This window comes from Bubalus bubalis, chromosome 23 (genome assembly GCF_019923935.1).
Source record: "Bubalus bubalis isolate 160015118507 breed Murrah chromosome 23, NDDB_SH_1, whole genome shotgun sequence".
Lineage (NCBI taxonomy): Eukaryota > Metazoa > Chordata > Mammalia > Artiodactyla > Bovidae > Bubalus > Bubalus bubalis.
This window is the reverse complement of record NC_059179.1, coordinates 51,641,998-51,656,229: the sequence shown is the minus strand read 5'-3', so window position 1 is coordinate 51,656,229 and position 14,232 is coordinate 51,641,998. Positions and strand designations below refer to the sequence as shown.

The 14,232-nt window shown below is 57.3% G+C and overlaps 3 protein-coding genes across 4 annotated transcripts in view; 1 reads left to right on the top strand and 2 right to left on the bottom strand.

Moving 5' to 3' along the window:
- Nucleotides 1-3,567: 3,567 nt before the first annotated feature.
- UTF1 (undifferentiated embryonic cell transcription factor 1) lies at nt 3,568-4,974 on the bottom strand. The gene is made up of 2 exons (XM_025274194.2): nt 4,312-4,974; nt 3,568-4,174 (listed from the first exon to the last, which is right to left on the bottom strand). The coding sequence occupies exons 1-2, from the start codon at nt 4,874-4,876 to the stop codon at nt 3,690-3,692; spliced, it is 1,050 nt and encodes a 349-aa protein (XP_025129979.1). The 5' UTR covers nt 4,877-4,974; the 3' UTR covers nt 3,568-3,689.
- Nucleotides 4,975-6,922: 1,948 nt separating this feature from the next.
- Nucleotides 6,923-7,496, top strand: LOC102401365 (ubiquitin-like protein FUBI). Its single transcript, XM_044935122.2, has one exon. The coding sequence runs from the start codon at nt 7,080-7,082 to the stop codon at nt 7,494-7,496; it is 417 nt and encodes a 138-aa protein (XP_044791057.1). The 5' UTR covers nt 6,923-7,079.
- A 4,726-nt stretch (nt 7,497-12,222) lies between these two features.
- The window catches only part of KNDC1 (kinase non-catalytic C-lobe domain containing 1), a 53,662-nt gene continuing 51,652 nt past the window's right edge, over nt 12,223-14,232 (bottom strand). The window contains exon 30 of one of the 2 annotated variants that reach the window (XM_025273934.3): nt 12,223-13,867. In XM_025273934.3, coding sequence (XP_025129719.3) covers nt 13,484-13,867 — 384 coding nt within the window. In that variant the 3' untranslated portion in view covers nt 12,223-13,483. The remainder of the gene's footprint in view (nt 13,868-14,232) is intronic. The other variant, XM_006070996.4, reaches the window with a different exon arrangement.

The following is a 14,232-nucleotide window of genomic DNA, read 5'->3' as shown; positions in this document are numbered from 1 at the left end:
ACGAACACGTCTGCCCACGGGCCCCATCCGCATGACCTGGAAAGGTGCAGGCTCACAGCCTGCCCGAGTCCACGCGCCCCTCAAGTCCCCGGGGAGGAGACTGTTCACACGGCCCGCTGTGCACGGCAGAGCCCAGTACGGACGGTGTGGTTATTGGAGCAGGTGTAGACGAGACAGGGTCTGGAAGATGAGCAGTGAGACTCAGGACAGGCACTTCTGAAACACGAGGTGTACAGGAAGCTCCCTTCAGTTAAATTCAGGGACCATATGGACACCAAGGGAGCGCAGGCAGAGCTAATCAGGTGGAATGGAGCCCTATCCAGGGGTGCGGGAGCCCCTGGACTGAGAGGGTCAAATGCCTCTTTGGGGAAAATGCATCCTGTTTGAGTGGTCCCATGTCACTGGAATAGATGTTCTTCCAGGTCTCAACAGCACTGACGTTGATGGGTGAATTTGCTGTATAACTGCTCTCTCTGGCCCCAGGCCCGGAGGGAAGGGAACTGGCGTGGGAGGCCGAGGGTGCTGAATTAGGTGGGAGCTGGCTTCCAGCCCCTGGCCGACACGGAAACCAACCGGGCCCAGGGGCGAGCTGATGCAGCCAGCTGGGTGCAGCCCTGCCTTACAAGGTGGATGAGGCTAAGGGCCCAGGGCAGTCCTCCACACACACAATAGGAGCACCAGCCGGCTGTGGGGTGAAGGGGAAGAGCAAAGCCAGCCCCAGAGCCCTGCAGCTGCCGGGGTGGGGCGGGGCAAGGCCCGAGCTCACGGCTCTTGATCGTCCAGGCCACTGTGCACGGTCTCAGCGCCGCAGGTGTGCCGGTGAGCTCACGCGTGCAGACAAGCGGCAGCTGGATAGGTCCTGAGCGCCGGGGCGGCAGGGCACCGGCCACGCTGCTGACCACGCACTGCAACACCAGCGCTTAAAGGTACGAACCTCACGCTCCCTAGGACGGCTGAGGTTAAAAAACAGTAACACAAGTGTGGTTGAGGATGTGGGGAAACGAACCCTTGTTCAGTGTCGGTGGGAATATAAAATGGGGCAGCGGCTGGAAGACGGTATGGAGGTTCCTCAAAAAATTAAAAATGGAATTACCACATGATCCATTCCACTTACACACCCCAAAGAACTGAACACAGGGTCTTGAAAAATATTCGCACATCCATGTTCGCGTCAGCATTATTCACAAAGCTGAAATGTGGAAGCAGCCCAAATGTCCACCGAGTCAACGGACAAGCAAAATGTGGTCCATCCATGCAGTGGGCTATCATTCCATCTTTAAAAAGAAAGAAAACCCGAAGTATGCTGTGTGTGTTATTCACAGCTCGGAGAACATTATTCTGGGTGATATAAACCAGATACAAAAAGACAAATACTGTGTGATCCCAGTTTTGAGGTCCCTAGTGGCTCAGGTGGTAAAGAATCTGCCTGAGACGTGGGAGACCTGCGGGAGACCTGGGTTAGATCCCTGGGTTGGGAAGAGGGCACGGCAACCTACTCCAGTATCCTCACCTGGAGAATCCCACGGACAGAGGAGCCTGGCGGGCTGCAGTTCATGGGGTCAGAAAGGGTCAGGCATAACACACACAACAAGAGCATCCTGCCGGGGGTGGGAGAGGGGGCTGCAGAGTGAGTGTCCAATGATTCTGTTTAGGAAGAGCAAGTTCTGGAGCTGACGGGCATGACCACTGCACAATGTGAACATCCCTGCACACTTGAAACAGGTAAGACGGGAGACTTTGTGCTCCACGTATTTCACCAGAGTGAAAGAGAAGGGGTGAGCCTGCTGGCCGAGGGGCCCCTGATGACCCCTGAGGATGGCCCTGGAGGCCGGCTGGGTTGATGCCCACACAGGCACAGGAAAAGGTGTGCTCACAGCAGGACGCCATCCCTACTGGAAGGTGCGCTGCACACATGCTGAGTCAAACCCAGGATGGCCGGCGTAAGACCCACCTCACCCCACAGCCCCAGCCGCCACCCCCACAACTACAGCTGAGGCGGGTCACGGGCAGGCCGGGGAGCCGGGATCTGAGCGTTTCCACGCGTCAGGAATGGCTTAAGTCACAAATAAACCCCTAGCCGAGGCGCTGGAGTGAGACAGGCTCGCCCCTCCCCAGACTGGAAGACCTTGGCGAGGCTGGGGATGGGGTGTGCAGGGTCATCAGGCCCTGAGGAGAAGGCTCTGGACGTGCCCCCAGACCGCCAGGCAACATGGGGCGTAAGGCAGACAGGTTCTTCTTGGTGCACCCCAAACCTTGGTCCCCAAAGACTCGGAGGCTTACATGGATCTCAAGCCCCCAAACAGCCCTTTCTCCGAGCAGAGTCCCGGTGACATCACCCCCTGCCCCCGGCGGCTTCGGGATTTGCTGGGAAGCGGCCCAAGGCTGTCTCAGACCCCCCACCTCCCACCTTGGCTCTTACCTTTGGAAATGTGTAGGGTGTGCGGGTGTTTACAAACGCCAAGGGTCCCCCTGCAGGTTTCTGCCCTCGGGTGGACTGGAAGGGGGCAGGCACCGTCTCTCACAGCAGAGGCCAGCGTGTCCTCGAGGATTCGGGACCTTTCATACACAGCCCCCCGTCCTGCCGAACGGTGGGTGCACCCTTGTCCTGCCGGGTCCCTGCGGCTGGGGGCCCAACCGGGGCCTCTTAGAAGACATTTCCAGAAAAGGGCTGGGGGAGGGGCTGAGTGCTTGGCCGCCTGGAGCCTCCGGAGGGTGAGGACTGCAGGGCGCTTGGAGACAGGCTTCCCGTTTACCTCGCCGACCAGAGCAACCACTTAAGTCTCTGAATGATCCCCTAGCTGCTGAAAAGCCGCCGGGCATTCAGCCCGAAGGTGTATTGTTATGCGGGCCCGCGCCTCTGGCTGCTTCCTCCTCCCACCCCGGCTGGGAGCACGTCCGGCCCCGCCCAGTCCCCGCCGGGTCTGAGCCCCCAGCGCAGGGTGGGGCCCTCAGTCAAGACTTGGAAAATGCTCCTGGGGCAATTTCGATAAAGTCCTTTTCAAGCTGCACGAACCCTGGCCTCCGCCAAGGTGGAAAAGCTCAAACCCGCCGCGCTTCCTGCCCCGGGCCCACCCAGCCCACGCACCTCCGTGGACAGGAGGGGACCCCTCCCCGGGGGCACGTTATCCTGGGAACCTCCTTCCTGGACGCTGCTCGGCCCAAGGCCGCGGACTCTTCCCTGGGCCGCCCGCGGGGGGCGGCCTGAGACCGCTTACACCTCCCCCACCGGTTCCGGCTGGACCCGGCCCCCGCCGGTTCCCGGGGCCCTCCCCGTGGCGCCCGGCCTCCTCCCTGCTCGCAGGGGCTCGCCCACCGCGGCCGGTCTGCGCTGGTGGGAAGTCCTGGCAAGCAGGGTCTGGAGACCTGGAGAAGGCTGGTATGCGATGCGGGCCCCGAGCTCGGGTTCCACGTGCCCACAGCCCTCCCCCGACGGGAGACGGGCCTCCTAGGCCTAGTGGGGCTGGGCAGAATCCCAACTGGGCCCCTCCCAGGGGTCCCGAGGCCATTTTAACCTCCCGGTTATCTCCAGCCCTACGTTCCTACCCAGTGCGCAACCTGCACACAGGATTGAGTCAGAAAAAGCAATCTTTTTATTGAACATACTTAGGTTTGGTTGGGGGAGGGGGGCAGCAGGGAGGGTCAGGGCTGAGGGGGCGGCCCTCCGGCGCGGGGACCGCGGAGGGACAGGCTCACGGGCGCGGGTCGGCTAGGACACCTCGCTCGGCCGCGGCGCTGCCCAGGATGAAGCCTACTGCTAGGGACACGGTCTGGTCGAAGGAGCCGCGCAGCTGCTCCACGTGCTGGTTCAGGGTCAGCAGCTGGTCACGCAGCGGGCCCAGGATGGACACGATGTCGCCGAGGTGCCCCAGGGTCTGCAGGAGGGCGGCGTTCAGAGACGGCGGCGCGGGCTGCTGCGGCGCGTGCTCCTCCGGGCGGGCGGGCGGCGAGTCGGGGTCTTCCCGGGCGGGGCCTGGGGACTGCGGTGGCGGGGAGCCGGGGGCACGGAAGGACTCGGGCTCTCCGGGGCGGACAGGCGCGGGCGTGAAGGTGCTGGGGGCCGTCGGGGAGCCGGGCGCGTTGGGCGCGTCCGCAGACTTGGGCGGGGACGGGCTGAACCTGAGTGTCCACGCGGGATCCGAGTCGAGCTCTCGGGACACGGGCAGCGGCGGGGCGCCTGGAACGCGGAGCCGCCGGTTGCCGGGGGCGCGCCCGCACCCCACCCCCGCTCCTCCGTCTGAGGGGCTCTCCCCACAGCCCGCTCCCCGCGCTCTTCCGTCTGGGGCGCGCCCTCCCCCACCCCAGCCCACCTACCCGGCTCGGCGGGCGCGGCGGAGGCCGGCCGGCGGCCGCGCGGGGGTCGTCCGGGCCCGGGGGAGCGGCGGCGTCCGCGCCTGCGCCCGTTGTCGCCCAGGAGGCCCATAAGCTGGCGGATCTGCGCGTCGAAGGGCCCGGGCGGCTGGCCGTGCGCGTCGCGGACCTTGTCCTTGAGGAACTTGTAGCGGCGGCGGCACTGCGCGGGGGTGCGCCGCACCTGCTGGCGGGCCAGCGCGGCCGACACGCGGCGGTAGGTGGGCAGCGCCTGGCGGCGGTCCAGCAGGAGCGCGCGCCACACGGCGGGCTGCAGCAGCGTGCCCAACAGCAGCTCCGTCTCGTGCGCACTCCAGGGCGTGCGCTGAGCCGAGCCCGGGGACACGGGCGAGCCGGGGGACGCGGGCGAGCCGGGGGGTGCGGGGGTTGCGGGAGCCGCCAGCGCGCCGGGCGAGGCGGGCCTCCGGGGCGGGGTCTCCGGGGCGCCCCCCGCCAGCCGCGGCTCGGGGTCCGGGCTGGCGGGCGATGGAGGCTCGGGCGGGGGCGGCCGCCGCGGCCGCAGCAGCATCCCGGGGCCAGCGGGGTCGAGGCCGAGGCCCAGGAGAAGCCGCCAGTTCGCGCTCGGAAGACCCTGCACGCCCGCCCTGCTCGAAGCCGGCGCGGAAGCCCCGCCGGGTCTACGCGGCCCTCCCCCTGCCCCGCCCCGCCCCGCCCCGCGCGCCAAGTTCAACCCGACCGCGGCAACGCCTGGTCTCCGGGCCAGTCTTTGGGCTCCTGGGTCTCGAGCTCGTAGAGTAAAGCTCTGCCCCCGCCCGCCTACCGCGAAAGCGCCCGCCCAACCTCCTTGTCTGTACTTCTCAAACCGCTGGATCAAGTCCAAACGAACATGGCAACGTGTGTCGGGCGCGCAAGGTTCCGTACGTGTTTACGCATGTGCGGTGCCCTTTCACCGCTGTGTAGAGGAAGCCGTGGCACATTCTGCTTCCAAAGGCTCCTTTTTCCTTTGGTGCACTCTTGCTTGCTTGCTTGCTAAATCGCTTCAGTCGTGTCCGACTCTGTGCGACCCCATAGACTGCAGCCCACCAGGCTCCCCCGTCCCTGGGATTCTCCAGGCAAGAACACTGGAGTGGGTTGCCATTTCCTTCTCTTGGTGCACCCTAGCTATTCCTAAATGTAATCATGTTCTGGTTCTACCAGCCACCCAGACCCCCCCAACCCCTCTACGGTTTTAGTTTGTGGAGGCGATACTGTTCATCGCTGTCTGCTGGACCTGATGGAGAGCTAGGCCATTGGTCAAACTTAGTGTCGTAATTTACATACACTGCACATGAAGGGACTTTCTTATTCTGATGCAGAATGGCCACCGCCGACATTGTGTTTACTAGTGTTAAACCTGACCCCCTGAGATACTAAGGGTAGGAGAAAGGTGCCCAAAGTTACAGCTTCTGCTCAGCCGTCTAGAAGTCCTAGCCAGAGAATAAACCAACAAAAAGGCTTGGGAAGTATGGAGATAGCCAAGGAAGAAGTGATGCAGTGCTCCTTGCACATAATATGGTGGTACACGTGCAAAGTGCAAAATCGACAGGCACAGTCAGAATTAATGAGCTTTGCAAGGTCATCGAATACAAAAATGAACAAAAGTGAATTGTATTTCTGTATACTAACCACAGTAGTTTTATAAAACTCCTGTTGTTCAGTTGCTAAGTCTTGTGCCACTCTTTGAGACCCCATGCACTGCAATACACCAGGCCTCCCTGTTCTTCACTATCTCCCGGATCTTGCTCAAACTCCCGTCCATTGAGTCCATGATGCCTCCAACATCTCATCCTCCGTCCTCCCCTTCTCCTCCTGCCCTCAGTCTTTCCCAGCGTCACGGTCTTTTCCAGTGAGTTGGTGCTTCACATCAGGTGGCCAAAGTATTGCGGCTTCACCTTCAGCATTAGTCCTTCCAATGAATATTTAGGATTGATTTCCTTTCAGATTGACTGGTTTGATCTCTTTGCCATCCACGGGACTCTCAAGGCTTCTCCAGTACCACAGTTTGAAAGCATCAGTTGTTAGGCGCTCAGCCTTCTTTATGGTCCAACTCTAACATCCATACCTGACTACTGGAAAATCGATAGCTTTGACTAGACAAACCTTTGTTGGCAATGTGATGTCTCTGCTTTTTAATATGCTGTCTAGGTTTGTCAAAGCTTTTCTCCCAAGGAACAAGCATTTTTAAATTTCATGGCTGCACTCACCATCTGCAGTGATTTTGGAGCCCAAGAAATTAAAAGCTGCAACTGTTTCCACTTTTCCCCCATCTATTAACCATGAAGTGATAGGACCGGATGCTGTGATCTTAGTTTTTTTAAATGTTGAGATTTAAACCAGCTTTTTCACTCTCCTCTTTCACCCTCAAGAGGCTCTTTAGTTCCTCTTCGCTTTCTGCCATTAAACTGGTATCATCTGCATATCCAACATCGATATTCTCCCAGCGATCTTGATTCCAGCTTGTGATTCATCCAGCTTGGCATTTCCCATGATGTGTTCTGCATAGAAGTTCAATAAGCAGGGTGACATGAGTATACAGCCTTGATGTACTTCTTTCCCAATCTGGAACCAGTCCATTGTCCTATGTCTGGTTCTAACTGTTGCTTCTTGACCTGCATACAGGTTTCTCAGGAGGCAGAGTAGTCTAGTATTCCCATCTCTTTAAGAATTTTCCAGCTCTTTCTTGACTCCATCTTCGCAGTAACGGCAGTGGTGTCTGTGATCTAGTTGCCAACATGCAGCTCTTTGCGCCCAGGAGCTACACACTCAAGGTGACCGACCAGGAGACCGTTGCCCAGATCACGGCTCAGGTAGCCTCGTTGGAGGGCATCCCTCCAGAAAATCAAGCTCTGCTCGTGGCAGGCACACCCCCAGAGGATGAGACTACCCCGGGCCAGTTTGGGGTGGAGGCTCTGAGCACTCCGGAAGTAGTTGGCTGCATGCTTGGAGGTAAAGCCCATGGTTCCCGGGCCCATGCTAGGAAAGCCAGAGGTCAGACTCCCGAGGTGGCCAAACAGGAGAAAAAGAAGACAGGCCGGATCGAGAGGCACATGCTGTACAACCAGCGCTTTGCCAGTGTTGTGCCCACCTTTGGCAAGAAGAAGGGCCCCAATGCCAACTCTTCAGTCCTTTGTAATCTTGACTTTCTCTAATAAAGCTGCTTAGCCCAATCCAAAAAATAAAATTTCCACAGTTTGTTGTGATCCACACAAAGGCTTTTGGGTAGTCAATGAGGCAGAAGTAGATATTTTTCAGAAATTCTCTTGCTTTTTCTTTGATCTGGTGGATGTTGGCTTTTTGATCTCTGGTTTCTCTGCCTTTTCTCTGCCCAGCTTGTACATCTGGAAGTTCCTAGTTCATGTTCTTTTGAAGCCTACCTTGAAGGATTTTGAGCATTACCTTGCTAGCATGTGAAAGGACTGCAATTGTACAGTAGTTTGAACATTCTTTGGCATTGCCCTTCTTTGGGGTTGGAATGAAAAGTGACCCTTTCCAGTCCTGTGGCCATTGCTGAGTTTTCCAAATTTGCTGGCATATTGAGGGCAGCACTTTAACAGCATCATCTTTTAGAATTTGAAATAGCTCAGCTCGAATTCCATCACCTCCATTAGCTTTGTTTGTAGTGATGTTTCCTAGGGCCCACTTGACTTTCACACTCCCAAGATGCCTTGCTCTAGATGAGTGATCACACCATCGCGGTTATCGGGTCATTAAGACCTTTCTTGTACAGATTTTTGGTGTATTCTTGCCACGTCTTCTTAGTATCCTCTGCTTCTGTTAGGTCCTTGCTGTTTCTGTCCTTTATTGAGCCCATCTTTGCATGAAATGTTCCCTTGGTATCCTCAATTTTGTTGAAGAGATCTCTGCTGCTGCTGCTGCTGCTGCTAAGTCGCTTCAGTCATGTCCAACTCTGTGCGACCCCATAGACGGCAGCCCACCAGGCTCCCCCTTCCCTGGGATTCTCCAGGCAAGAACACTGGAGTGGGTTGCCATTTCCTTCTCCAATGCATGAAAGTGTAAAGTGAAAGTAGGAAGTCACTTGGTCGTGTCCAACTCTGAGTGACCCCTTGGACTGCAGCCCACCAGGCTCCTCCGTCCATGGGATTCTCCAGGCAAGAGTACTGGAGTGGGGTGCCATTCGTTCCCATTCTTTTGTTTTCCTGTATTTCTTTGCATTAATCACTGAAGAAGGCTTTCTTACCTCTCCTTGCTATTCTCTGGAACTCTGCATTCAGTTGGATATATCTTTCTCTTTCTTCTTTGCCTTTCACTTCTCTTTTCTCAGCTGTTTGTAAAGCCTCCTCAGACAACCACTTTGCCTTCTTGCATTTCTTTTTCTTGGGAGTGGTTTTGGTCACCGCCTTCTGTACAATGTTTTGAATCTCTGTCCATAGTTCTTCAGGCACTTTGTCTACACCAGACCTAATCCCTTGAATCTATTTGTCACCTCCACTGTATAATCATAAGGGATTTGATTTAGGTCACAGCTAAATGGTCTGGTAGTTTCCCCTACTTTCTTCAATTTAAACCTGAATTTTGCAATAAACAGCTCCTGATCTGAGCCACAGTCAGCTCCAAATCTTGTTTTTGCTGAGCTTCTCCATCTTCAGCTGCAAAGAACAGCATCAATCTGATTTCAGTGCTGACCATCTGGAGATGTCCATGCATAGCATCGCATCTAGTGTTGTTGAAAGAGGGTGTTCGCCGTGATCATGTATTCTGGTAAAACTATTGCCTGCTTCATTTCGTACTCCAAGGCTAAACGTGCCTGTTATTGCAGATACCTTTTGACTTACTACTTTTGACTCTAATCCCCTAGGGTGGAAAGGACATTTTTGTTTGGTGTTAGTTCTAGAAGGTCTTATAGGTCTTCATAGAACTGTTTGACTTCAGCTTCTTCTGCATTAGTGGTCGGGGCATACACTGGGATTACTGTGATATTGAATGGTTTGCCTTGGAAACAAACCGAGATCATTCTGTCGTTTTTGAGACTGCCCCTGAGCACTGCATTTTGGACTATTAATTGACTCTGAGGGCTATTCCAGTTCTTCTAAGGGATTCTTCTCACAGTACATATAATGGTCGTCTGAATTAAATTCTCCCTTTGGTGTCCATTTTGATTCTTAGACTCCTTCAGTTCAGTCCAGTTCAGTTGCTCAGTCGTGTCCGACTCTTTGCGACCCCATGAATCGCAGCACGCCAGGCCTCCCTGTCCACCACCAACTCCCGGAGTTCACTCAGACTCATGTCCATTGAGTCGGTGATGCCATCCAGCCATCTCATCCTCTGTCGTCCCCTTCTCCTCCTGCCCCCAATCCCTCCCAGCATCAGGGTCTTTTCCAGCCAGTCAACCCTTAGCATGAGGTGGCCAAAGTACTGGAGTTTCAGCTTTAGCATCATTCCTTCCAAAGAACACCCAGCACTGATCTCCTTTAGAATGGACTGGTTGGATCTCCTTGCAGTCCAAGGGACTCTCAAGAGTCTTCTCCAACACCACACTTCAAAAGCATCAATTCTTCAGTGCTCAGCTTTCTTCACAGTCCAACTCTCACATCCATACATGACCACAGGAAAAACCATAGCCTTGACTAGACGGACCTTTGTTGGCAAAGTACTATCTCTGCTTCTCAGTACGCTATCAAGGTTGGTCATAATTTTCCTTCCAAGGAGTAAGCATCTTTTAATTTAATGGCTGCAATCACCATCTGCAGTGATTTTGGACCCCAAAAAAATAAAGTCTGACACTGTTTCCCCATCTATCTGCCATGAAGTGATGGGTCCAGATGCCATGATCTTAGTTTTCTGAATGTTGAGCTTTAAGCCAACTTTTTCACTCTCCTCTTTCACTTTCATCAAGAGGCTTTTTAGTTCCTCTTCAATTTCTGCCGAAGGGTGGTGTCATATGCATATCTGAGGTTATTGATATTTCTCTCAGCAATCTTGATTCCAGCTTGTGCTTCTTCCAGCCCAGTGTTTCTCATGATGTACTCTGCATATAAGTTAAATAAGAAGGGTGACAATATACAGCCTTGATGTACTCCTTTTCCTATTTGGAACCAGTCTGTTGTTCCATGTCCAGTTCTAACTGTTGCTTCCTGACCTGCATATCGGTTTCTCAAGAGGCAGGTGAGGTGGTCTGGTATTCCCATCTCTTTCAGAATTTTCCACAGTTTATTGTGATCCACACATCAAAGGCTTTGGCATAGTCAGTAAAGCAGAAATAGATGTTTTTCTGGAACTCTTGCTTTTTTGATGATCCAGCAGATGTTGGCAATTTGATCTCTGGTTTCTCTGCCTTTTCTAAAACCAGCGTGAACATCTGGAAGTTCATGGTTCATGTATTGCTGAAGCCTGGCTTGGAGAATTTTGAGCATTACTTTACTAGCGTGTGAGATGAGTGCAATTGTGCAGTAGTTTGAGCATTCTTTGGCATTGCCTTTCTTAGACTCCTTGGTGTGGGATAATTCTAAGTCTGCACCCAGGTTATACAGACGGCGCAGAGTGCCTGGAATCTTCCTCGCCTGTGGGACTTTGGCAAAGCCGAGGAGTCGGTGGTTGCACAATCCCGCTGACGACACTGCAGCGCGGCAGGCTGTCTGCTCACACCCCTCGTGTGCTCCAGCTGCGTTTAGTTAGCCTGTGCTCTCAGTCTGCCCCCGTGGTCCTCTCTAGATCTTTTTCCCCACGTACTTGCCACTTTGAGACTGGTGGGTATTTTGAAGCTTGCCCCTCAGTTTGGGTTTGTCTGGTGTCTTCTCATGATTAGACCAGGGCTCGGGGGCCTGGGATGAGACCCCAGAAGTGATGTGCCATCTGCTTAGTGTGACCCTCCTCTGCAGTTAGGGTGAAGCCTGCGTCTCCCCACTGTGAGGGCACCCTCCTCCTGTCCTGCCCCACAGGGGGCCAGTCGCCAGGTGCCCCCAACACTCAAAGGGTGGCCAGCTGCACCTCCCGGGGCAGGTTCCCCTTGGTTATTCCTGTTACTCATTCAGCTGTCCCCTGACGTCGGTAAGGACTCAGACTTTGACCCTCCTCCTGGCCCACAGCCCGTCACTGTCCCATGTGGGGCGCACATGGTCGGCTCTGGCTGTGGGAGCAGCTCTTTCGCTCTTGTCCTGTGTCCTTTTGACGTGATCTACCTCTATCCCCTTCCCCCCTTTAGCTCCTGACTCATCTGCTATACTTTCCCCACCCCAGCCCTGGAATCAGCCATTCAGCTGTTTCCTTTTTTTTTTTTGCAGACCTGAATGTTGTCTGGAAGATTTGGGGTGTCAGTGCTTTAGGGGCTGTGGTTTGGGGGCATTTCTGCTGCCCAGGAGACGTTTGGTGACGTCTGGAGAGTTGTGGGTTGCCGCAGCTGCTGGGGGGGGTCGGCGGCGATGCTGCTGGCATCTGGAGGGCGGAGCCCAGAGACACCAAGAAGACCCCCAGGCTCTGGCGGCCCCACAGCAGAGAGACCCTCACCCTGCGGTGCCTGCCAGCCCTGAACCGCAGCAGCAGGACCCTTCCTGGTGGTGACAGGCCCGGGGCACCCCTCAGTCCCCCCACGAGGACGAGCTGGCCGTCCGACCTGTGGGCTGTGGGCGAGGTCTGGGTGGCCGGGCCCTGGGATGGTGGCAGGGTTTGTGGTGGGAAGGCTGGGGCTGTGGTGCCCGGAGGCCTCCGCGGGCGGCGACTGTGGGAGGCCGGCCATCTCCTCCCGAGGCAGCTCGCAGGCCCCGGGGTATGGGGATCAGTCCTGGGGCCGCCTTGCCCCCGGCTTGTCACCCAGGATCATTGCCGCCCGCCCTCACGAGCAGCCCCGGAGACGTCATCGTGGCTGTGGGGAGCCCCCCGTGACCTGTAGGGCGGACAAAGCGCGGGAGCCGTGGGCAGCCGTCTTGGTAGAAACGGCTTTATTAGAAACTGGAGTGCACGAGAGCGACATGCAGACGGGTGCGTGTGGGCTGAGGCGGCCGCTCCCGGGGCAGAGCCGGTCTGGCTGGAGTGTGTGTTCACACGGCCTCTGAGCTTGCTGAGTTCAGTGCTGAAAACCCAGGAGTTCATCTGCAGAACCGAATTCTCACATGAAAGCTTCGTTAGGGCCAGGCGTGCCGCACGCCTCTCGTATTTCACGTACGCAGGAGCTAGGTGTTGGGAATGAATATATGTGGGAAAACACCCTGACGTTAGAAATTCAGCGTTTTATCAAGTAATGGTTTCCTTGAAATACCACTAGCTGGTTGCGCCAAAGAATCACTAATCCTAAAACTCAGAAGAAGAATTGCAGGTCTCGCGGCGATTTGCAACGAAAGGATGCGGGTGCCTGGGACGGTCCGGGGCACTGGCCTCCCTGCTGCGGGTGTGTGAGGCCTCGCCTGGTCCCCAAGCCGCCGGCGAGTGCGTCCTGCCCACGCTGGGCAAGGCGGCACCAGCAGGCTGGTGGAAACAGCCCTGAGGGGTGCTCAGTGCCCCCGAGGCGGCAGGCGCCTCTCCTCAAAGCGCAGTGGCAGCCAGCCGTGGGAGGCGGGCACGGGTGTGTGTGTCGCATGCATGGATGCTGAAGGCGTCTGGGACCACCCCCCAGGCGCCCCCCTACCCAGCATGGTCGCGGAGGGGCCGCGGAGGCTGTCTTGGCTTTGGAGCTGCCGTCTGAGTCCTCTGCCCTTGGATGCGGGGCCTCGGCACAGGGGAACCCCCCCACAGGGCAGTGCTCTCAGTGGCGGGCGGTGGGCGGCGGGCACCGGGGCCATGGGGCACGGGGAGCGGCCGGGGGGAGCTGCGAGGCACTGGCGGGCAGCAGGAGGCTGGCCAGGATGAAGGCTGTGAGGCTCGGGCACCCCCACCCCCAGGGCAGGGCGAGCAGCCAGTGCTCAGGGCAGAGGGCGGGATGCCTAGCGGGGGAACTGTGAGCCCAGGGCTGGGCTGCGGCCCCCGGAAGCCTCAGGGCTTCACATGGAAGGTTCCAGAGCCCTTGGAATCTGTTGTTCGCAGGGGGACCAGGGGTCCGTCGTGGCAGACACAGGCAGACTCACGCAGACTTTGCTCGGGGGCACCCGGGTTACAGGCCGAGGGGTGCGGGGCTCTGGGGGCAGGCTGGGCAGAAGCTGTTCGTCTCTGAGAAACATAATGAGCGTTCGGGGGTTCGGCTCCTGGGAGCCTACTCGCCCCAGTCTGGTTTACATCTTACATCTTTAAATTTTACAGTCAGCCTCCTGGTGCCGTCTCCGGGTCCGTGTCTGAGCCCGCGCTCCCGTCCGACCCTCCTGCACTGCGGGGGGCCCCCGTCCACCCCCCGGCCTGCCGCCTCCGCTACTGGAACGTGGCCCTCATCCTCCGCAGCTTGTCCTGGATCTTCCGGGAGTGCTTCTCGCTGGCTGCCTGCCGGGGGCCCGCCCCGCTGTCCGCCGCCAGCACAGCGATGTCGGCCCCGCTGAAGCGAGCGATTCTCTGCTTGAGCTGGGACTGCAGCTTGGGGTCGGGGGCGAACGTGTAGGGGTTCTCCTGGAACGCGTGGACCTGGCTTGCCACCTTGGCGATGTTTCTGTGTCGGGAAGAAATGGGACATGAGTTTGCACGCGTCTCGGGGGCGGTGTTGCAGCTGGTGGGCACTGGCCAGTCCCAGCCCGACCGCGTCAGAGTTCAGACCGCGAGGGGCCAGTCTGCTGTTCAGTCACAGGCCAGACCTCGTTTCAGGGCCCAGGCGTGTTCATCCACCTGCCCTGCGTCTGTCCATCCTTCCCTCCCTCTGTCCGTCCATCCACCTTTCATTCCACAAACGCTGACTGGAGATGTGCTGTGTGAGGCCCAGTCAGTGCTGAAATCCCCACGATAAGGAAGCGTGAGGCAGCCCAAGGCGGCAGACGAGTGCACGCGGGTTAGTCCATCTGGGTGGGTTCGGTGCTCTGC

Coding starts and splice junctions, on each gene's coding strand:
- UTF1 (XM_025274194.2), bottom strand. CDS start 4,876: ATGCTGCTGCGGCCGCGGCGGCCGCCCCCGCCCGAGCCTCCATCGCCC. Junction 4,175..4,311: donor CGCCGCGCCCGCCGAGCCGG/GTAGGTGGGCTG, acceptor TCCGCGTTCCAG/GCGCCCCGCCGCTGCCCGTG.
- LOC102401365 (XM_044935122.2), top strand. CDS start 7,080: ATGCAGCTCTTTGCGCCCAGGAGCTACACACTCAAGGTGACCGACCAG.